Source organism: Haliotis asinina, chromosome 5 (genome assembly GCF_037392515.1).
Source record: "Haliotis asinina isolate JCU_RB_2024 chromosome 5, JCU_Hal_asi_v2, whole genome shotgun sequence".
Taxonomy (NCBI): domain Eukaryota; kingdom Metazoa; phylum Mollusca; class Gastropoda; order Lepetellida; family Haliotidae; genus Haliotis; species Haliotis asinina.
This window is the reverse complement of record NC_090284.1, coordinates 2,887,843-2,912,859: the sequence shown is the minus strand read 5'-3', so window position 1 is coordinate 2,912,859 and position 25,017 is coordinate 2,887,843. Positions and strand designations below refer to the sequence as shown.

The following is a 25,017-nucleotide window of genomic DNA, read 5'->3' as shown; positions in this document are numbered from 1 at the left end:
ATAAGCTATTGTCTATAGTAATAGTTATAGAGGAACAAATTGTTAGAAAATCCTTGAAACCGGGAGTCTGATTTGAGTGGGACGACGCGGAACACGCAGATAGCGTTGATCTGCATTAAATGCGTACATGCAAAGGAGTGCAGGGTAAAACGTCACCACGGCAAAACGGCACCTGGCGAAAACGTCACCGTTTGGACACAACGGAACCTTCCCTTGGCGAAAACGGCTACAAATGTTATGGCGAAAACGTCACCATATACAATTTTAAAAAGGATGAACATTGATATGATGACTTTATTGTATTGTGAACTTTGGATAAACATTTAGTGTTTCGTAAATAGACTTTGTGAAATAAAAACATAAATATTAGGTAAGTAGACGTTATTGGATTGTGAACTTTGGATGAACATTGATATGATCACTTTAGTGTTTCGTAAATAGACTTTGTGAAAGCATATATATTACCTAAATATAAATAATATGTCAGGAATATATCAGGTAAGTATGCCCATCAATATATAACACTAACACTCACCAAGCTGCTTGCATCATGTTTAGATAATAAGTGCGTCTACTCTGTCGACAGTGATTGGAAAGTGCTTCTCATACCCAAGCTGCGTGTAGTATGTTTAGATAATAAATGCGTCCACTCTGCCGACAATGTTTGGAAAGTAAAAACATCGCACCCTTCAAACTGTATTTAAAGCACAGATATGTACCCGATACACATCATTCATCACAATGTCTCACCACTGTGTTGTATGCGATAAGACTGTCCGAAGAAATCAACATGCTGTGTCTTGCGACCAGTGTGAGTTATGGACTCACAGAGTTTGTGGCACCGGTATATCTGTATCACGCTACCGTGAGATATGCGCAAATGAAGAAGATTTCCCCTTTGTATGTGTTCGGTGTGAAGGGAATTCCTTTGACATCATGCTGGACAGCGTCAACTTCCATCTAAGTCTGGAATCAAGAGCCTAATCGATTTAAAAAAACTTAATCTAATAAAGATGTACGTGTCATAACATCACATACAGATAGCAATAGGCCTACTTACTCAAACAATGAAAGGGGGACATATATAAACACACGTGAAACATGAAACGCCTGGAGAGGATTCCACATACCTGGCATGAACAAGAATGTCCGACAGAAACGTATAAACACAAAAGTTTGTGTCAAGTCTTGTTGACATGATCTTGAAGAGTGGCGTTGAAAGTTCTTGTACTCACTCGATGTGACTTTCGCTGAGTCTGGGCTGCTGTTTCGCTGATGATCGTCGGAACGGCTGTCTATTGTCGTCTCTGTTCTGACGCCAAGATGGCGCCCGACGTTGACGCTGCTCTTGTCAACCACCACCTCTAAACTACCGGTTGCTTTGCTGCGAGTTAGGATTGGGGAATCGTGCGTGAGTCATAGCAAACTCACGCTACCCGGATATTTCTCCACCAAAATGAATTTTTTATTATCAATTTCATAATCACAAATTTTCGGTCACATCAGAACACTTCAGTGTTTCAGATATGGGTGTTCTTTTTTATGATAACAAAACATGCTTCTTTATAGAACGCTACTCTTTCTGGTATATGTCACACATAATTATCTTAATCCTTGACATTATGGAAGCAGCTGGATGGAGGGAATGTTGACATTTTCCTTTTTGATGGAAGGACATTGACATTATGAGGGGATACTGCATTGTGATGGAAAGACATTGTGTGAAGATACTACTTTGTGATGGAAGGACATTATGTGAAGATACTGCCTTGCGATGGAAGAAGATTGTGTGAGGATACTGCCTTGCGATGGAAGGACATTGTGTGAAGATACTGCCTTGTGATGGAAGGACATTGTGTGAGGATACTGCCTTGCGATGGAAGGACATTATGTGAGGATACTGCCTTGCAATGGAAGGACATTGTGTGAAGATACTGCCTTGCGATGGAAGGAGATTGTGTGAAGATACTGCCTTGCGATGGAAGGACATTGTGTGAGGATACTGCCTTGCGATGGAAGGACATTATGTGAAGATACTGCCTTGCAATGGAAGGACATTGTGTGAAGATACTGCCTTGTGATGGAAGGACATTGTGTGAAAATACTGCCTTGTGATGGAAGGACATTGTGTGAGGATACTGCCTTGTGATGGAAGGACATTGTGTGAAGATACTGCCTTGCGATGGAAGGACGTTGTGTGAAGATACTGCCTTGTGATGGAAGGACATTATGTGAGCATACTGCCTTTTAATGGAAGAATATTATGTGGGCATACTGCCTCTCGATGGAAGGGCATTATTTTGGCATACTGCCTTTTGATGGGAGGACATCATGTCGAAATACTGCCTTGTGATGGAAGGGCATGTGCTTATGAAGCCACCATGTGCATGTTGGCACAAGGTTTGTGTCAGTTCATAGCAGTTAAGACATGCAGGTGTTATATTGTTAGATGATATCACTGAGCAGTTTCATATTGATACACACTGTGAAGTTCAATATTGATACACACTGACTCTGAGTTTGCATGGCTAACAAGCACCAGCTTGTAACATGTGGTGTCATAAACCTGTCAGCAGAACATAGCCTCCAGCTGTCACTCTAGTAACTACACTGCTGAAGTGATAATCATGAAAATATAACTCTTGAAAAGGAATAAATAAAGTTTAATAACATTTCATATACAATGGACAGGCATGTACAAGCTGTAAAAACAACCTTTCAAAACACTACTTCCTGTCTAAAGTACAAGAGTTGCTGAGCTTAACAATAGTTCTGACTCAGGTTAAAACATAGGAACATACCAACTAAAGGAAAGATCTGGATATTCCCAACAAACACTACACAGGTCTGAGTCACCCTGAGACAGAACATTCAATGTCTACAGTCAATTGTACTACAGACAAGAGTGAGTGAGATGTGTTAGCACCCTTTCTTGTCAGTTTTTCAGACATAGGTATATCACAGGTGTGAACTTGAAGAGTTGGGAAAAAATACACTGATGCTGGTCTCAGACCCAAACCAACTTCAGTGATACACATGTATGACGCCAACAAACCTAGTCCCATAATCATGGAGATCATAGGATTCAAATCCATGATCATGTATCTGGCATGTGCAAGACAGGCAGGTCAGCACAGTATATTGTAGGGTCTGACCACTTTTAGAGAAGAAAAGTATGCAACATTGAGACTCCTCAGACTGACGTTAAACTATGAACCACAGGCGTGGCCTCCTGGAATGTTTCATGGACTGTGGTTGTTTACAAACACTTCCATGACTACAGCCATCAGGGGAGAACATAACACCGCTCACTTCCACCTCATGGTTCCATAACAAAATTACATTTTGGAATAGACAGCCAATCCTAGAAGCTCTGCACTGGTGACAAACCAATCCTGCATATGTGAAGAAGTCATGCTGGCTTTATTTCAAATAGAGTTCAGTTTGCGATGATGTCTTTTGGAACAAGGCTCTACAGAAGGTCAATTGTTTCCATCCAATATCCCACCCCATTACGCCACCTATCACCCAACCATGTGTTTTATGCTACAGACTGAAACAGCTGTACTCTTTCCTGGTACAGTTTGTGGTACTCGGCAGCCAGGTAGAAGAAGGGTGTGTCCACATTCTGCATCTCCTTCTGTAAACAGCAATACAAGCTTCAAGTCTGAACCATACAGGAACATGTAAACAAATACAAGCTTAAGTCTGAACCATACAGGAACACAAAAACCAATAGAAGCACATGTCTGAACCATACAGGAACAAGCAAACTGATACAAACACAAGACATGTCTGAATGATACAGGAACATGAAAAGTAATCTAAATTTTAGAAGGGCAACACCATATCAGCAGAGCGTGGAGAGAGGTTATACAGGTAAAGTACTTACAGCCGAACACTCAAAGTATTCCAGTTGATGTGTTGTGGCCATGTCCTTGCCAGCCTTGGGGCTGATCACTCGCCTCTGGTCTAGGTCGACCTTATTGGCAATCAGCACACCTGTGACAGGAATCAGAAAACTGGGGGAACAATGCAATACAATACATTATGTGGCTGTCATAAATTATGTTATACCGATATATCTAGAGAAACAGAGTTGGTCACTTGATCACGATTACCTGTCATCAGGAAACAGGTGTATACTACAGTATACTACTCACAGTGTGCTAATGATTATGGTTTCTTGACATAAAAAAAATCTCACACATGTTATATATCCTGGCGTACAATGGCTAGTGACCACAGATGATCTCTACTGATGGTGTTTAGTCATAATCAGGAGTGGGATCAGTCAAGCTGGAAGAACTGATCACCAGGTCCTACGAGTCATGACTTTTGTGCAGTACAGGAAAACCGTATGCTAATGCACAAACTCAACATGAAGTGTCAAGCCCAGTCACCCTATTGAAAACATACGGAACAAGCTGTAGATCATCCTCTCACATGATGAACCATACCAAAATTTGTGTAGTATGCATAATTCTGATAAAACAAAGACCTTCAAACAAGGCAGTCCATCATCAGCTTCATAACTGAACCTTCACTAATTCAGAATATTAAAACTACTTGAGGACTGATCTCTCTCTCCTTATCAAGCCTGTTCATAGCAGCAAGAATAGGGTCCCTAAACCAGATTAACAAGAAAGGGGAAGTAACTCTTCAAAACAATTCAAGTCAGAGATTTGTTTCACTAAGCTGTTAACTGATTACTGAACAACAGCTGAACATCATGAGATGGACATCAAAACCGTTACGTGTAGAGTAAAGCCAAACAGCCTTTGAAACATGAGGATGAGTACAATATCAAGATTTATTGGTGCAAGTGTACCTGGAAGAACTACATCTGGACACTGGGAGCGAACCCTCTCCAGCCACTTTTCACAGCTGGAGAAGGAGGTCTCGTTGGTCACATCGTACACAGCCATCACCATGGATGGGTTCTCCCACTGCAGGAATACACAAGTTAATAAGGTAAACAAGGCCACAATTAAGACTGTAAGTCATTAGCAAAGTTGAAGCATTTGGTAGAATTAAGTACTACTGAACATTCCACCATCTTCCCGAGGCAAAGTAGGAAACCGACTAATAAAACTCAAGTTTTCCATCCTTTCACGACTAGATTGGAATTATAGAGTTGTATCTTGTCTGGACTAACAAGTTTCTCTGGAGTGTAATGAAATTGTATGATGAAAACAATAACACATTAACTGTCTTACAAATTTTGGAAGATTGCAGTATTTACAAAGCATGGGACCTATTACGTAGACATTGACAGATAGTTTTTCAAATGTTTCCTTTTTCAGTAGTCAAATCTTGACCAGGCGCTGCCACTTTGTTTAAAGTAAATGCAATCAACATGAGTGGTGAAATCACACTGGTCAGTAGATCAGCCATACCAAATAACAGCCACTACTGGGGGCACTAGGTCCAAGCCACAAAACACTCCAGCCGAGTTGGGAAATTAGACCCTTGAAGTAAGTTAACTTCCTTGCCTCAAGAGGATGGCATACCAAAGTACACCAAGAAGTACTCTTTAGACGAGAAGTGGTAAAAAGGTGCCTGAAAGAGTTCACTTACAAATTTCCTGACTACTTCCGAGAATATTTCTTTACCAGCTGAATCAAACATGAACATTTCCTGCAATCACAAAATCATTGATCAGTTACAAATACAGATGCATGCATGTAACAGTACATACTTCAAGGTATACAAGTTCACACCAAGTCAGTATACTTCAGGGTATACAAGTTCACACCAAGTCAGTATACTTCAGGGTATACAAGTTCACACCAAGTCAGTATACTTCAAGGTATACAAGTTCACACCAAGTCAGTATACTTCAAGGTATACAAGTTCACACCAAGTCAGTATACTTCAAGGTATACAAGTTCACACCAAGTCAGTATACTTCAAGGTATACAAGTTCACACCAAGTCAGTATACTTCAAGGTATACAAGTTCACACCAAGTCAGTATACTTCAAGGTATACAAGTTCACACCAAGTCAGTATACTTCAGGGTATACAAGTTCACACCAAGTCAGTATACTTCTGGGTATACAAGTTCACACCAAGTCAGTATACTTCAAGGTATACAAGTTCACACCAAGTCAGTATACTTCAAGGTATACAAGTTCACACCAAGTCAGTATACTTCAGGGTATACAAGTTCACACCAAGTCAGTATACTTCAAGGTATACAAGTTCACACCAAGTCAGTATACTTCAAACATCCGCCGAGTTTGACAGTTTTAACAGGATTGACAAACTTTAAGGATAACAACTTCCTTATTATGATAGTGTGACTTTTCGGCACAGATTCTTGCACCATTGTCAAGCAGGAATGAAACATACAGCAGAGGCAAAGTATATATAGTGAGGCTAACAAAGACAACAAGATAACAAGGTAATTAACACAATAGGGTATGGACTGAGGTGATGAAACCAGTGGGTAGACAATGGAGGAGGGAGAAGAGGCCACTCAGTGATTGAAACATTTACTGTTCATTATTTACAGCTGACAGTCAAGTGATCCTGTTTATCCTAACTTTAGAACTATATGGTTTGAAGATCACAATTGTACAACTTACACAACGCCTACTGAACCCAACATTTACCATGTTTACACCGAACCCTCTCCTGAATGTGTACTTACGACACTGTCTTTTGAGTCTGGGATATTGATGGACTTCACAAGGAGCTCCACCCCTGTGTTCTGGGAATCATACAAACATAGAAATAGCTGTGAATATTAGTGTGGAAGAGTTGTATATATATATATTTTACATATTTGTATACATTGAATGATGTAATGAAATAATGTATTAACTTTTACTGTGAAGTACAAAATATATAAACTTGATTTCTATTTAGCTCCTGTTGTCTTGTCTTTAATTCTTTTGTTGCCTATAGTTTCTGTATCAACATCAGCCAATCACCCTAACCAACTTCTAGACCTGTTTGAAAGTAATTTATGTACATATCATTACATAATTCCATAGTAGCATGTATGGAAAAGTTTGGTTCATCAACATTTGAACTATGTCTTTACACAATGGTTCAGTCACTGAAAAATATATCAAATCTTTCGATTTTGTTTCCCTATTGCTTATTACAACAAATTTATCGTGGCTGTGACCAGACAGAAAAAATAGCCTCCCTAACATAACCACAGTCAAACCACATGGGACGATAGACACTTACCCTTAACATGCAGATAACATATTCAGATGTCACTTTATGAGCAAAGTCTTGTTACTTTTCTTCCTTTGCCTACACGATATCATTACTACAGCACACACTATTTACATCATAAACAGGACAATATGAACTAAGAAGTAATATGATTATGATGACAAATCTTACCATGGTATAAGTCTTTGGAAAACTGGATCCATCGCTGTGAAAAACTTGGCAAATGCTGCTCTTGCCGACCCCAGAATCCCCTGAAATGACAAGAATAAGATGTAATATGATGCAGCAGAACTGATAACAATTTACAGCTATACATCATGTGGCCCTCAGGATATTTAGTCAAACCAATCACCAAGTATCTGAAGAAAGAGTCACACACAATCAGGCACGTAATGAGACAAAGGACTGCTGCTTTAAATCAACCAAACTTTTCAGACTTTTTTATTATGTCACTCGATATACTATCGTGTAATTATTGACAACATGATAACATTATTAATGACATAAAACGGCAATGAACTGTCTCTAGCGCAGACTTGTACAACATATTATCGTGGCAAACTGGATCGAACTAAGATTTTCCACTACCCACATGAAACCGTGTCCATTACAAAACGCACTCATTAATACGTATAATCAATTGTTAGTTTGATGACAATACACGGGGCGTGCGCAGATTCCAACTCTTACCGACAATAATACACTTCGCTCGCAAAATAGTCGGCATCACGGTATACTGGTAAAACCCTTTCGCCTGTAACCAACGTAAACTTGTAACTTGCCGCACTTGCCAAAATATGCAAGTCTCGCAAGAAGAAAATGCATGGTTCTGATTGGTTGAAAATTCTTAATAACATTTTCCAAACGACTAGCTATTTAAGGTAGGAGACAACTGAAGGAGAAAGAAGCCTGAACCGATAACGAACTTTAGACACAACAGACCATGTAATGAAATATATAATACCATTAGTGGCGGTCCGATTAAATGAAATAATCGAAGATTGGTCGAAATGACTAAACGACCAAACAATCGATCATGTTTTCTCATAATCGAACACAAACAAGTTTGGAACACTTGTTTGCAATTAACAATATTTAATATTTATCCTAGAGTTAAGTCTTTGAAGGGCATTTAGAAGTGAAATACATAAGAATGAAGATTTTTATGGATGTCAACTTCTGTACATGAGAACACAACGTTTCGGAGTTAATGCTAACTCCTTCATCAGATGATTGAGAATGGGGTACAGAGCTATATTTATATGTGCAGATAAAACAGTAACAAAGTAACAAGTGGAATGAATTAACGAAACCAGCAATCAACCGTGACCAAGGAGTGTACCTACCAAGTGCCTGGGACTTATTGATAAATTAATCTCATCTATCTGTGTACGTTCTATCTATGTATTCATGTATAGCCAATCTACTTGTGTTTGTACATCATCAACCCTCATGTAAACTTGCTTATATCAATCATGTACATCATCCTTAATCCCCTATCATCCAATCATGCGCAATGTATCACCATTGGCTTCCATCCTTATCCCCAATCATGTACATCGTCCTTATCTCCTATCTGTGTTATGTAAACATATCCTATTATCTGTAATGTATTGACATTGGCTTCCATCATTGTTATCATAACTGTCGGCTTCCTATCAGTGCATGTTTATACTGGCTTCCAGCTTTCGTTAATTCATTCCACTTGTTACTTTGTTACTGTTTTATCTGCACATATAAATATAGCTCTGTACCCCATTCTCAATCATCTGATGAAGGAGTAAGCATTAACTCCGAAACGTTGTGTTCTCATGTAAAGAAGTTGATATCCATAAAAATCTTTATTTTTATCCCAGAGTTGCTTTTGTTTGTTACATTTGCAAAACACTAGAAGATCGTTTCTGGTCATGGTCGAATGTATCTGAAAGACTCTCTCTCTCTATTTCTCTCTCTCTCTCTCTGTGTGTGTGTGTGTGTGCATATGAGTGAGTATATGCACATTATCGCACTATGTACGTTGTAAAGTGGGAATAAAAATGGAAATAAAAACTAAAAAAAATCCCAAAAACGTGGCTACATGCTTGTACCATACCAATACCACTGTATTTAATGTTGTCATATTGTGTTTTAATGCTATGTGTGTCAATAAATAATGTCAAACATTTCTAAACTCTTTTCTGTTTGGTCCATGTGACTAGGAATAAGGCCCCTTTGACGTTTTCCATCAGCTCTTTTAACCTGACACTTCTCAGTCCTTTTGTTCTTCGACCCATTTGACACAAAAGGCGACTATGCTTGTCGTAAGAGGCGACTAACGGGATCGAGTGGTCAGGCTCGCTGACTTGGTTGACACATGTCATCGGTTCCCAGTTGCGCAGATCGATGCCCATGTTGTTGATCTCTGGATTGTCTGGTCCGGACTCGATTATTTACTTTGTTTCATGTGTGGCCAGTGAGATGTTCAGAAATCGGAGTCATAAATCAGGAATACTGTGTATTTATTGCCGTAGCTGCAAATAATCCTCTTTGACTCTGAACCTGGTATAATGAAGAGGAATATTATTTATAGGTAGACAACATCTGTGCTGCAATAGAAGCGCTGTTTCGGCGTAGATGCTAACGCCGTTACGAAGCAAATGATCATGACAGTATACACAAGGATAACAACAGATCCACATGACAGTTACTGGAGATTGTATACAACTGAAGAGGTTGATGTACAGTGTGTTGACATCATTTACTGATAGTTGATATATTGTTGTTACAGATAATGGCCACGAATATCGACTTTAAAGAAGTCCTTCTCACTAAATTATAATCATGTTCTGCCACAAAAAAACAACAACATATTCTGAAATTCGAATTGACGTTTCATTTTGCTTTGAACATGTAAGTGTTGGCACCTGGATATTGTGCTTGGCATTTACATCCCTGCATGCACCCTTCGTCTGAAGTAGGCGGAAGGCAGCTGACAGCTTAGAAACATCATTCCTGAAAATGGCTTTACCTATTTATTACAAATCCAATGACATCAACACTTCGTGTAATTAGTCGATTTGCATTTTGTGATTTTATTGTATAGGTTTATGATATATTTCATAGATCAACTGACAACCATTACTTACTGTGAAACGTTTTATGGATGATAGTAGGCACTGTGACGTTCCATATACTTCCGGGGCTAATATCAACATTTGACAGCTCGGATGTAGCAGAAATATCGTTGCTGGAAAATTGTTCATGGCTGCACCAGATTGAATTTAATTGAGACGAATTTCTCTGCATCTATCAGACAAATCTGGCAACAGAGGGTATCATTCACATTTGAATGGAGAGACGAAAGCCCCAGAGAAAGACCTGACGCAGGAGGATGGAAGGATGACCCGGTGTTGTGGATGTAGCCTGGGGGACACATGTCATCGGCAAGCTGTTAGTTGTCCGGGGTCATCTTACCTCACACTTACAACAGCATCAAGCGTTACAATACGTATTTACATGTGGTGTTTTTCCACAGATGGTGAATCGGTAAAAACTACACCACTGGAATTGTAGAGAGGAGTCGTGTAAAGGTAAACCAAATCTGTCCAACAAGACTTCCACTGCAACCCATCTATACATGTATTCTGCCACAATGTCACAAATCGCAGCCATAGTTGCAAAGGCAACCATTGTTGCAAAAGCTAATGTGCACAAAGAAGTACAGTGCAAATCACCTAACAGCACACAAACAACATTTGAGACTTCGAACCGTTATGTCCAGTCATATTTATCATATGATTTATTTTCTGCAATTGAAGAAGGATGTTTGACATCTGTTCGGAACTTGCTCTTGTCATATCCAGATTTGGATCTAAACTATCACATCAAAGACATTACCCCTCTCTCCTTGACTCTCTACAAGCGACATTTTGACATATTTCATCTATTTATGAGACATCATGAGAAGACGAAAAAGATGGACTTGAATATGAGCAGCAAAGACCACTTGGGTCGTGTTGAGCCACCAGTTGTGACGTCCTGTCGGATGCACTTCCTTGAGGGTGTCGTCACCTTGGTGTCACAGGGTGCAGATATTGATGCTGCAGACAACATGGGTCATACTGCATTGTGGGTAGCATCACGACAACAGATGCCAGATCTTGTACAGTATCTTATTGCTAATGGTGCTAGTGTTAACAAGATGGATAAATATAATTGTACACCCCTTCTTGCTGCATTTATGTACAGAGTGAGTTCAATAATACTCAAGACACTGATTGTGCATGGAAGTAGTCTTGGTGGTGTAGGACCTTACTGTCCTGCAGAACAGTCCCCCTTGTTCTGGGCTGCCAAGCATGGGAATGTGGAAATAATCAAACTTGTTTTAATGGCTGGGGTGTCACCTCCACAGATCCGTTCAGTGCGTATGGCGCTTCAAAACAGTGACATTGATGAAGATATTGTTGAACTCTTGGATACAGAATCCAAAACACCCCACTCCCTCCGTCATCAATGCAAATGTGTTCTTCGATCTCACATTATTAAACAATCTGATGGCAAGAACTTCTTGCAGAGTGTCGACAGTCTCCCACTGCCATCAAGTCTCAAACACTACCTACTCCTCAACAGATGATGCACTGATACTTTGGAATCCACCTGTGCCACCTGCTGTTGCATACCTGGAGATCCACCTGTGCCACCTGCTGTTGCATACCTGGAGATCCACCTGTGCCACCTGCTGTTGCATACCTGGAGATCCACCTGTGCCACCTGCTGTTGCATACCTGGAGATCCACCTGTGCCACCTGGATATCCACCTGTGCCACCTGGAGATCCACCTGTGCCACCTGGAGATCCACCTGTGCCACCTGGAGATCCACCTGTGCCACCTGGAGATCCAACTGTGCCACCTGGAGATCCACCTGTGCCACCTGGAGATCCAACTGTGCTATATTCTATTGCATACTTGGAGATCCTCATGTGCCATGTGTGTTGCATACCTGGAGATCCAACTGTGCTATATTCTATTGCATACCTGGAGATCCTCATGTGCCATGTGTGTTGCATACCTGGAGATCCACCTGTGCCACCTGGAGATCCAACTGTGCTATATTCTATTGCATACTTGGAGATCCTCATGTGCCATGTGTGTTGCATACCTGAAGATCCACCTGTGCTGTATTATGTTGCACATTCAATGGGCACCCAGTGCATAACTCCAACATAAGTGTCAAGAAATGGAAAATTATTTTGTATAATCATGATCATTCATGTACCATAATCAAATAATGTGATGTTAGCAAAGTTTGCTTTAAGTGCTGTAATGGCTGTGAGTGACTGTGGACATTACTCTAAACTGGGCAGTTTGTGCTGGTGCTGTAGTGACCTCCATTTACTGGCAGACGGGAAATCTTTGTTGATCTGTCAGTGGCCATCATAACCACCTTATCTGTTGTCATGACTACAAGATGAAAATTTTCACATCTTTTCTGTCTTCATGTACTTAATATGCGCAACCATACAATACAAGAATTCATCTTTTATAGACATTTAGAATTTACCTATGTGAAATACTGGCTTTGTAATGTCATGCGATTATTGAAACTGTTTTAAAGTGTGTATGTCAAAGAGTTTGTTTTTATCTTTTGTAGGTTATTGATTATATTAGCTCAATGTTGAACCGGACTTCATGTTTAGTGGATCATTCAAACCTTTAGTCACAGAGGAAATTAACCTCACTATTTGTGCAAATGGTTGTGTAATGCCTCTTCAGGATCTGGGATATTTGTTCGTGTTTGAGTGTGTATGACAGTTCATCATTTTTGATGTTGTGCATGTTGTATTTACTAATTTAGTCTCTCCGATGTCAACAGTCTCTTCATATCTTCTTGTCAACATAAGTCAAATACGTTGTTTTGATTCACACTTATTGTGTCCGCATGATCTGAAAGAGATGTATTTCCACCATCAGTAACACAGGTTCTGACTCTTCCAGTTTACTTTCAGATCGGCCCATTCCTTTCCATTATTCAGAATTGTGGGTATTCTATGTCCTTAAAGTGTTCTCATGTGGCGTTCAAATCTAGAGACCCACAAAATCTTTAACTTTAAGTATTAACATTGAGATAAGGACCCCATGACGTTCCACCTTGACTGTAAACACAATACAGGACCCCATGACGTTCCACCTTGACTGTAAACACTGCTTTCTTATCTGTGTTGGGCATGTACAGATTATGTCACAATATCAGGGCTACAGTGTTCAGCTGTAACATAGGTAAGTGTTGGACATGTACAGAACCTGTCACAATATCAGGGCTACAGTGTTCAGCTGTAACACAGATAAGTGGGGTGAGTTGTCACATTGCGTGACAGACAGACAGTGTTTTGAATGAGAACTTCCTTCTTTATTCTGTAAATTCTGTTAACTACCTAACTGCAAGGATGTTAATCTAAGACATTTTCAGTGGATCTCAACCTGTTTTTTTTTAATATTGAAAAAATGGCTGTGAAATTATAAGTGTATCCAAACATGATCAGAGTGTCTGAAAGCTACTTGTCATCATAAGCCAGACATTCATTGTCTGTGTCAGGTGTCTGGTGTTCCTCTTACATGAAGTGTCTCTTGGCATGATGTTACTGTTACCTTATATTGACTTGTAGCAGAGCTTCAGGTTGATTTGAATGCTGAAGTTACTCACTGTCTGGAGAAATGGCATGATTGTTAAATATAGTGCAATGTGACCCATATTGTTCATGACAGAGGGTAAGAGATATTTTATGGACCCTGGCTTTCTTCCAGCACTGCTGACAGATCTTATTTTGGGTGTTCCTCCTGGCCTTGACTCCTAACCATCTGTGTCATGACATACATGAACATCTTCAACTTTGCATCTGATGATGGTTAGGGAGTTATCACTGATGTTCTGATGTTCTGATGTTCTGTACACTGACCAGGCTGTCTGGTCCTTTCATCATTGTTTAAATGTGATTTCCTTTTGTGTGTGAATCTTGGCAGCTGATTATCAGTGAGAACTTGATCTTACTTTCAAAAAGTTCAAACATCACTGAGAATCTGGAACCTGCTACTGCTCGTACACCAGCATCTTGCTTGACTGAGACAGTCTTCAGAACTGGTCATGCTTGTCATGAGGTCAGCAAGGCTGTTATCATCTATCATCTTATCAACAGATCCTCTCAGATTTGGTGAATGACTCCTGAACTTCCACTGTCTTCAGTTGTACAATGCCATTATTTGTCCAATTATCAGTCTCTTGAGGGAATCCGGACAGTGACAGATGATGAATGTTTGTCTTACTATCTATTGCAAGCATTGTACAAGGCTGTGTTTATAGAGTATAACTTTGTTCACCAGTGTTTCACAAAATGTTGTTCAATATGTATGGAAATGGTTCCTCCTTTTGCTGCTTAGGAGGTAGCAAAGTTGTGTGAGACTTTTTGAGTGGCATTTTAGGAGATAGGACATACAGTATTAAACAAACTTTATGGAGGGCAACTTCTTTTATTTTTTGAGTGCAACATTTCAATACAGATTCTTGTATTGCTGTCAAACACTCATGAAATAAAACAAGTTATCCATAATGTTTGCTCAATATTGTGTGAAACTTGATCCCTAGTGACAGCCGTGAGCCTGTTTGTTGGTCAATTGGTGTACTGTGTGTATTGATGTGTGTATCGGTGAGTACTACTCTGTGTGTCCTGGTGCCTGCTGCTCTAGCTGATACATGGTCATCTCATATTGTCCAGGCGAGGAAAGGTCAAGGTCAGCTTGTAGCGTTTCTGAATAACAACAAAGTTTGCTGCATTGTTTGCTTGTTAGTTTGGAATTAGTTCATATTTCATATTGATAGCTCCCTTAAAAACAAAAACTGTCATATACTATTCAACATTTGAGAAGAATACTGATTTATTTCATATTGTTACGTGACTTTATGACAGCATCTAGCGTACTTAAACTGTGTGTTTACTTTTGTTACCTTTGAAAGAAGCTGAACTTGCTTCATTTACTTGTCCACATGGGGCACTACTTTAAAGACATCACCAAGCAGCGAATCAATGTCATTCAGATCCCATACACATTCAGTTGGTGAGTTTTATACATCAACTTCTCAGAAAACCAACCCTGATGCTACATGAAACTCAATTCAATATGTTACTCCACAAACCTCAGGGTAAAGCACATAGATCAGGGGTATCCAATTATGGCTGTTTGAGACTCACATGATCAGGTTTTGATCGGATCACAAAGCATGTAATGAGGACATACAAATTGTGTTTCATCATTCCATGACTGAGATGTCTTGTAGTTTCGCTGACCAAGACACTCATTCTTCCACATTTTTCTTGCCACATGGGCCGAAGTATTGAAATCTCATCGTCTACTTTTGCAATATTTCTAAAAAAGATTATTTCTATTTTTTAGATTTATCTTATCTTTGTTACTATGTTTTACATGAAGTTGTGAATCTCTGTGTGTACTTCTCAGTGTCAGCATCATGCTCATAGTATTCTTCCTGTTGCGACATGGCGTAGATATTGCCAGTGAAATGTGTAGCAGAATTATTTAACTTGTGTGCTGACAGATGAAATGATGATGAAGTGATGAGAATAGCTTGGCTGTTGATAGTGTACTACCAGCATTAAATGCTCTTTCCTTCAAACATATTTGTACAATGCTTTATAGTTACATTTTAAGTGGGGCTCCAAGTACCACAACAAAAGTTTATTCATGTTAAAATGTTGGACAGTCATAAATGACTGTACTGTTGAATTGCAAAGCTCTGTGTTCATGATCTGTGTTTGTTGTTTCAACTATGGAACTGTTGACTGGTAGAACAGGATGCAGGTGTGCTCCATGCTAACTGCACATTCCAGTTGCATGGCGGTTGTTGGAACATATTTCGCTACAAGTGCTTCTGTTGTCACTGTTTGGCTGCACGTAACCATGGCCACATGTAAATTGTTTATGTGAGGGATGTCTCAACATGGCCTCCATCAACACAGGGTTTTTTGAGGTGGTTAGTGTGAATGGTTTCAGACCAACATTATTCTGATACCTCCAACCTTCATCCATTTTTCTCAGTGGTTAATATGCCATCTTGTTAATCTGTATTTATGCTGCCAACATAAGTAGAGTACCCCTCACATTAAATAGCCCAGCCATTGTTTTTATTTGAAAGAGGCTTTTATTGATACACATCTAAAGCAAATGACTATTTCTGCCAAATAATTTTTAAAAACACATCGTCAGCTTGTGACCATTTCAGCACTGTCATATCACACAGTTTTTCTAGTGGTATTCTCTTTCCTCAAAATATACTAGTCCTCAAAAGTTTAGACTCACTTAAAGCATTCACTGTATATTATGTGTATATATGTCATTACATGAAAGATAAATTACTCCACTAACTTATGCAGATGAAATGCAAGAGGATCATGCATCAAATTGCTGAAAAGCATGTGCAATATCATGCATGTGAACAGCTGTGTTTTGGTGTAAAGTTGTGTTAAGAATTCATTGAGTTTCATCATTTATTGAACTCATGAAAATAAGCTTTTCAACATTATAGAATTGTTTTACAATACATCAGTTCATTTTTAAAAGCACCTTGGAACAGTATGGAATACTTTGTAAAATCTAGTTTAGGACAGTTGACTGAAAAAGTGGCTAAAGTCCAAACTTTAGATGGGTAGTGTAGTTTTACAGGTAACTGTCTGGAGGTTTTCGAGTAGTCTCCCCTTGAGTGCCCCTTTTGGGTGCTCTGTTGATTTCCCCATGTGTTTTGGCAAGTGGTGAAAGTGCCAGAATCCACTGTTAACTGCTGGGTCCCAGTGTTTATTGTGGGTATAACATGTTGCCTCTTTCTGAAGACATGTTATGTCCTTAACAGAGACGAGGTTTACACTTTACATTGCAGACATTGGGAAATGGAGGCAGTTTGAACAGTACAATGTTCATAAGTGTTGCCAGTTAGTGTCATGTGACAGTCATGTGCATGAAGGTGTTCTGGTGTGGATTCAAGCCGTTGTTGTATGTGATCGATGAGTCGAGTGTATGTCTGTGAGGCATGTGTGTGACGTGTTTCTCTGTGTGACTTGTACTCCAGTTACCCTTGTATGGGCTGACAAATAACATGCTTCACTTGTTGACGAATACTTCCTAAATAAACTTGCTTTTTATTTATTCAAGTTTGTATTTGTATCTTGATATGATTTTTCTGCAGTACCTTGAGACTTCCATAACCAGCAATGACAGTGCAGGACACTAAGACTTAAGAAGGTCCTCACAGCCATGTGCTGCTGTCATATGTCAGGATGCTGTCTGCTCACTAGAATGCAGGGATAGTCAAGTGTTAACATGTTGACTGCCACCATGAGTTTACTCATACTATCAATGTCTGCTTGAATTTGCCACTGTGAGTTATCTTCTAGATATATCAGTGGTATTTTAGGACAAGATTCACATTTTGGCAAAACAGGCACAAGAAACAATCATCTCCTTGTGGTAACAAAGAACACTAGAAGTTGTGTGTTTCTTGTGCCTGTTTTGCCAATATGTGAAACTTGTTTTAAAATACCACTGTTGTAGCTACGAAATAACTTGTGACAGTTTCAATATGAATGGAAACTATGATTATACTCGTGCGAGGCAATCAACATGCTTAAGTGAGTGATACATATTTAATCACAATATTGACCACTGCATTGTCTGGTCAAGGTTCAGTTATTTACTAAGTGATGTCATAATAAGTTGAATATTTCTGACTGCAGTGTTGAACAGCAAACAAACAGTAAACAGCTAAATTCTTAGTATGAGCGAGCTGATACTTTTCAGACTGGTATATTTGATTCAGAGTCAACAAAGACAGGTAGCTTATGACAATGTAGATGTGGAGTACAAGTGAATGCATCTTCCCTAAACTGTGGCCTTTGTTGATGGTACAGCAAAAATGTATGTCTGGGAAACATTATACCAAATACTTTCCTTACCATGGAGGCGTTATTGATTTCCAGATTATACTGAGATCATAACATTCGCACTTACTTGATGACAATATATTTCACACTTATTTCAGACGCACTGTGATTGTAGTTGGTGTTTATGGAGACAAGTCAGTCCATATTTTATTCAGTAACAACAACAACAACAACATATATATATATTTACAAATCATTTTATTCCAAAGTCCATCATGATACATACATTCATACATACATACATTCAGTCCTTTTGACTAAAAATAAATATTTACAACACATCACATGAATCATACATATAGGCAAGATCATAACACGTATATATAATAACATTAATAAATATATTAGTCTTTATAGATCCTCAAAGGTACAATATATGTGAAATGATATTGGAGTTTGGGATTCCTGTAACGCTGTAGTTTCAGACAAAAATAACACACCATCTGGCCTGAGACAGGCAGGTCTGTCTGAGACATCCCATGTTGCCATGGTTTGAAAAGAACTACAAAATTAACAAATAGTCATAAAAAGCACTTAGTCAATAAAATTATAAAATCATGGATTATAATACGCATTTCCCAGGTACTGAGAACTGCTAATCAAGTTCTATATCATCGTGAGACACCCAGTTAACAAAACTATCCAGGAATCCTTACCACTATACAGAGAGCATAAACTTCACATGCTCAATGTTGATAGATGCTGGAACAAATTGTGAAACATAATTTAGGTCAAATCTTTGAAAAGCATTTAGAAGTGGAATGCATAAGAAAGGCAACATTTAAAGATGTTTACTTCTGTATTGTGAATAACATGATGTTTGAGAGTGTATGCTTGCTCAACCTGATGAGGGTGCAAGCAAATGCTCTGAAACATTTTGTAATTCACAATCAAGAAGTTGACATTAATAAATCTGGCTTCTTTTCTCATAATTCTGGTACAACTAATCAACATACAGGAGACATGATTATTACCTTACAGCTTATCAGATCTGGTGATGGCCATGCATGCAGGTGTGAAACTAGGAAATACAATGAGGGAGAATCTAAATCATCATACTGTCGGGTGGGTTGTTTCCATGATGAAGTCATGCAAATCTGGATGACTGGGCCACTTGTCACCCAAATCTTGTTATTTAAGTTGTGGCTGTAATCACTTGAATTTCTGTCTGATTATTAACAAGATCAGCCAAATATCCTCTGTAAAGGTTGTGGTCTGTGAAAGTTCTTATCAGTCGTAGAGTGATTACACCATGCCATTTAGAAAGTGGTCAAATGCAACATATGTCATATTTGGGATTTCATGGAATATGACATATGTTGCATTTGACCACTTTCTAAATGGCATAGTGTAATCATAGCTTTCGGCCGTGGGAGACATGCCAACTTACACTTATCAGAGGGGTACACAAAGTACGCAGTCTAGACTACCAGTGGTCCGACTTTCATTTTTGTGGAAGTCGCAGTGGCTGAGCAGGCTAGGCGGCTGACTGTGTGCTGGCAATTAGGTGCCTGACTCTGAGGGTGCAAGTTCAAATCCCGGATGGGACTCAACCAAAAAAAGTACTAGAATTTGTACTTTTCTAAGAAAGTGAAATCCCAAATATGACAAATGTTGCAGTTGTAGAGTGCTCTTGTAGCATGTATTGTGTTAAGTACATCTGTTGGACAAAATGTGAGCAATGGTTCCCATGTGACGCCGTGGTGCCAGCTGGAATGACAATCTGTCCAGAAAACTGAAGTACAACAAACTTGGGGAGTCCAGTAACATCAACTTACAATATCTACATTTGTAACAATATAACACTGGAATGCCTTGAGCAGGAACAGAGACGACAGACAGTCAAGGGGGTTTCTGCTGTGTATGAAACATTCACCAACACATGGTCTCAAACAGGCTATATGCACACAGGCTATGCAGAAGCCAAGGTGATTCAAAAATAACTAAAAAATGCTGCAAATAACTCTTTCTCAACACACACCAAAATGTTCAGCTCACAATGTTGGTGAGTACTTTTCGTCTTGTGTGAATCCAATACTGCCTCTGAGCATTGCTTCATCAGTGAAGAAAATCTTTAACATCACAGCTGAAGTTATGCAAATGATCCATAACTTCACAGACAAAAGTATGATCATGACAGTGGTCTATAAACTGACAGTTAAGCTGTGTAATGATCAAATAAATTCATAACTGAAAGAGTGTGATAACGGCCCATAACATCACAGCTAGGTATGTGATAAAATATATATTGCCTTATGAAAATTATTGCAGGATGTCCGAGGATGTCATGCTGTTACATTAACTGGTGACCGTGTGGGGGTGACGTAAGTGGCTTCCACCCCTGAATCAGTACAGGGGTATTTCACCAAATTTGAGACCGCTGACTGACAAATTAGTTTTAACATCCTCCATATATAAGTGAAAACCATGGTGTAGATAAACTAATGCTATCCAAATTTGCAAATCCCAAATTGTATAAACTGAAAAATTACTGAAATATCTGAGGATATTATACTCACAAAAATTGCAGACATTAATAAGTTAACATTTGTGAACTATCACAGATTTTGATATAGGTAAATAATAAAATAACATTTCCTCAAAACAAAAGCCAAGTCTTAATGTTGGGTACTGTGATGCATGTGTTTGCATGTGTGGGACATAATTCATCAACAAAGAGCTGCATCATGAGAAAAACATGCAAGACAATATGTACAATGGTGCAAAGTAATACGCTGTACACTAGATCAACTCAACCCACATCCACCATGTTTGATAACATTCTCATCCATACAATGATGTGGCACAACACTAAACTCACTCATTCACCCACTCTACATACTGATCAACCGATATAATAATTGAATGTTTTATTAAGAATATAAAAATAGAATGAGAATTTCCCAGCAAAAGTTATTCCCCAAAACCTAAGCCAACGAGGCGTCTCTGTTTTTCTGTATGGAATCTCCTTATGTTATTGTAGCTTACACAGTTAGACATGATCAATCTGCCTTTGTCTCTTTGTTATTAATGAAATAATTATAGAGTTCACATGAGGTCAGTAGTTGTTTATGTGGACCCAACAAAATGCAATATCAGCCTTGCATCATACTTCACAGCAGGCAAACAGAAGCAAGGGCTTGTTATTTACAAGTTACTTCATGAAGTCAAAGGTACATCACATTTCCTCATGTTTGGCATGGGGATAGTCATATTCAAGTTTTGAAATAGAAATTTTTAAAAAATGCTGTTTTAGGACAAATATCGATCAAAAGAAGTTTCCACCTACTGAGTGTATGACACACAACCATCATTACATTGTTTACACTAAAACCGCTGTACAAGCAACCCTCAATGTATCATACAAGAAATAACTACCCCAACAACACAACATTTTATGCATGACAATAAAATCAAACTGTCTTTCACCATACATTTGTATTGAATGTCAGACTGAGCTGTCATACAGTTTGTTCTTCATTAAACACAAACTGGACACAGTTGTAACATAGACGTGGTAGAATGTGAGGCAGTTGTTTTGTAATACCTCAAATCATGGCTCTAACATACCCAAGGTGACAATTTTTTACAACAGAAAGACAAAGCACTGAGACTCACCTCTAATATTTGGAAATACTGACAGCCAGTTGTACAATCAACCATAGGTCTGAAAACAATGTTTCAAGGCACAATAGTTGTGATCATTAAAACAAACTATGAGGAAATGGTGCATCAAGGTCATGGGTGTCATACCAGCAAGAATAAAATTTATTTTTCAGATGTCCCGGGAAGGCTAAAATGTATATTTCAGTTTTCCTGGGAGAGCTAATTAGGAGAATATCGCCAAAGCTGAAGATAACATGACGAGAAGCATAAACCATGTCAGGAGTAGGGAGAATCCTTTTCAACAAGTAGTTATAATGTTCACTTCTTTAGAAGTTTATACTTCAACTTCAACCTCCTTATTCTCATACACCACTGACGGTACAAGAGAAAAGAATATACAGAATTAACAAATGTACATATATATAAACATGCGTCAAGATGAGACTTATTTACGTAACAAATTATACAAGGGTTACATTAGCGATAATTGTAATCATGACTAATACACTGGTATAAAACATGATGCGAATATATGCCAAAAGGACAACATACTGACATGGATTCTTACATTTAATGGCGCTGTACCAAATTCGACATAAACCATAAAGTTAAGGGTGGATTTTCTGAGACCACCACAAGATTATCACGGTTGCACTGAAGAAACATCCAAACATGTATGAAGTCGTGCGCCTTAAGAAGGAGGAGCACTCATAGGAAGAAGCAAAGTTACACCAGTTGCAGTGCAACTGGCCTGAGCCTCCTTGGAAAAGACGTTACAGGAACATTGACTCCCGACTCCATACCCTGAAGGGCCATCTCGGACACATCATCATCTGAACTTCTCAAATTATCTTAAACTCGATAATGACAATTTAATGTCGAATTCAATCAAATGTATAATGAAGAATAGATGCAAAAATGTGCAAATAAATTTATATTTTAAGTTAAAGAGTGCCCACATTAATCCTGTTTTCTTTGTAATTTGTCAGAGCCTCCAAGTGAGATGTGCCATGTTCAATCAGCCATAACATTGCATTGGAAGGACCGCAAAGGCTACACTCACTGAATCGAAAAGGGTCACGATTTTCGTCTTCCCAGCCATGATCCATGTCAAGGGTTACAGCATAATGAATATTCTGCATTCCACATACTTACTCCATTTCAGATGCCATAATGACACAAGGTAAATGACTAGTAATGCGCAACACAACCCCTATTTCAGTATGGCTGTGTTTGTGGCCATATTCAGTTTGTTGAGTTTGTTGGCCCACTCTTACAGACATCATAACAGCAATCATACTTACTCCTTATATGTTGTACTTTCATGGGAGGTGAAGAAAATGTTTAAGCTAACAATGACCAATGGGCAGACAATAGACGACTTGCCGTGACATGAGTTCATGTGACATTCAAACAGGTGAGCAAGGGATTAGTTTACAGGTAACAGAATCCGTTTGAACAATTGACAAAAATAATCCAAAAAGCACAGTATTCTTCCATTCCATACTTTCATAAAAAGTCTAAGTAACATTGCATTTATCTTAAAAATCTTTTGGTTTTCCATCTTCCACCAGTATTTTTCACTAAATAGAAATAACTGTTAAAGAGACTTTGCTCCACAGTTGGCCTCAGTGTTGACATTGCAAAGGGTTCCTACTGTGGAGCTGTGCCAATCAATGTCTTTGCATAAACTGGAATTTGATAACTGACACAAAGAAATAAGAATTGACAAATGTGGCATGCTAACAACTTGAATCCTAAAAGATTACCAACTTACCCCAGTATAAAAAATATTACATAAATTGAGGAAATGAAGATTTCACGTAAACTTCCTGTTCTAGCATAAACACAATCCATGTGGACAGTTTGATAGTAGACACTGACCACACAGACACATGGACAGTTTGATAGTAGACACTGACAACACAGACACATGGACAGTTTGTTCATCATAGGCAGACAAAGAATACAGACATGAGCCTCGATCCTAACATCCGCAGTACACACGGCAACCAACATGTATCAGCACTATGAGATTCTAGTTGTCATCCGTCACTGTTAAGAGATACTCCTTCAATAAACAAACATCAACACATGAAAGATTTCAAATAATATACCTATTAAAAGAAGTCACAGAATATCAAATCTTCTATTCTTTTACTTCTTTGGATTAATGTTGTGACGTCTGCTCACAGCACAGCAGGATGTCTGCTCTTGTAGATGTGTCTCACAAGCTTCATTACTTCACAGAAAGATGGACATGTATCTATATTTCAGAGTCACTGGCACAATAAGAAAACTTTGAAGGAGACACGATTTGCAGTAGACTGGAAAATGAATTGGTGAGTTTAAAGAGGTGGCATATTTGGACATTCAAATGATACTGCAGAAAAGTATGCATGGATGGTCTTACAAACAAGACACTTGCATCATGCTGTAATCCCTCATGACTGAGACCATCCCAGATGAAGTCACCTCGCAGTGCAAGCCCTGACATACAGTTTAAGAGAAGATGCAACTGACTGTTTCACATCAAAACCTGCAGATTAATGAAAAATGAAAGACTAAAGCTCAAGGTTAAGAAGTCTGAAAATCAGGCCTCTCAACAGTGCCTCTGTTCCATGACTGTAAAGACATCTATATAAGGATGATATAAAAATACTCTCACATAATTGCACTTTGGTATGTGGTAAATGGTGTGGTATCATGCTTAGACTATGTCCAAGTTGGAGCTGCTGAAGTCTGTGTTTCAGCAGACGTGTCTGTCTGTGTTTCAGCACAGTTGTCTGTCTGTATGTCTGTTGAGTTGTCTGTCTGTGTGTCTGTTGAGATGGCTGTCTGTGTGTCTGTCGAAATGGCTGTCTGTGTGTCTGTCGAGATGGCTGTCGGTGTGTCTGTCGAGATGGCTGTCGGTGTGTCTGTCGAGATGGCTGTCGGTGTGTCTGTAGGATGGCTGCAATCTGAGAGAAAACATTTTGAAGAATTGTCGTAGTACTGCTGGAAGATGCGCTCAGCTCGGCAGCACTCTACAGCATGGTAGGCATGGAGCAGAAGCTTGGGGAAGCGGGAGGTGAAGTAGTAAACAAACTGGTCCGGTACACTGCCCAGTGAAGCCTTCACAGCCTCTGGCAACTCTCGATAATGGTGTTTCTGGAACAAAGGCAGATATACTGACAAAAGACTTAGTAATTGGTGGTAATGAAGCATTAAGTACTGTCAATCAAGAAATTTTTGCAAG

At 39.0% G+C, this 25,017-nt stretch overlaps 3 protein-coding genes across 3 annotated transcripts in view; 1 reads left to right on the top strand and 2 right to left on the bottom strand.

Moving 5' to 3' along the window:
• Positions 1-2,647: 2,647 nt before the first annotated feature.
• Positions 2,648-8,025, bottom strand: LOC137283424 (intraflagellar transport protein 27 homolog). Its single transcript, XM_067814897.1, has 7 exons — positions 7,887-8,025; positions 7,368-7,447; positions 6,658-6,717; positions 5,581-5,640; positions 4,832-4,949; positions 3,893-4,002; positions 2,648-3,640 (listed from the first exon to the last, which is right to left on the bottom strand). The coding sequence occupies exons 1-7, from the start codon at positions 7,921-7,923 to the stop codon at positions 3,542-3,544; spliced, it is 564 nt and encodes a 187-aa protein (XP_067670998.1). The 5' UTR covers positions 7,924-8,025; the 3' UTR covers positions 2,648-3,541.
• A 2,353-nt stretch (positions 8,026-10,378) lies between these two features.
• LOC137284606 (ankyrin repeat and SOCS box protein 8-like) lies at positions 10,379-17,379 on the top strand. The gene is made up of 2 exons (XM_067816486.1): positions 10,379-11,840; positions 11,960-17,379. The coding sequence occupies exon 1, from the start codon at positions 10,813-10,815 to the stop codon at positions 11,806-11,808; it is 996 nt and encodes a 331-aa protein (XP_067672587.1). The 5' UTR covers positions 10,379-10,812; the 3' UTR covers positions 11,809-11,840; positions 11,960-17,379.
• A 975-nt stretch (positions 17,380-18,354) lies between these two features.
• The window catches only part of LOC137284604 (serine/threonine-protein kinase/endoribonuclease IRE1-like), a 56,606-nt gene continuing 49,943 nt past the window's right edge, over positions 18,355-25,017 (bottom strand). Inside the window, exon 22 of the mRNA XM_067816485.1 lies at positions 18,355-24,929. Coding sequence (XP_067672586.1) covers positions 24,495-24,929 — 435 coding nt within the window. The 3' untranslated portion in view covers positions 18,355-24,494. The remainder of the gene's footprint in view (positions 24,930-25,017) is intronic.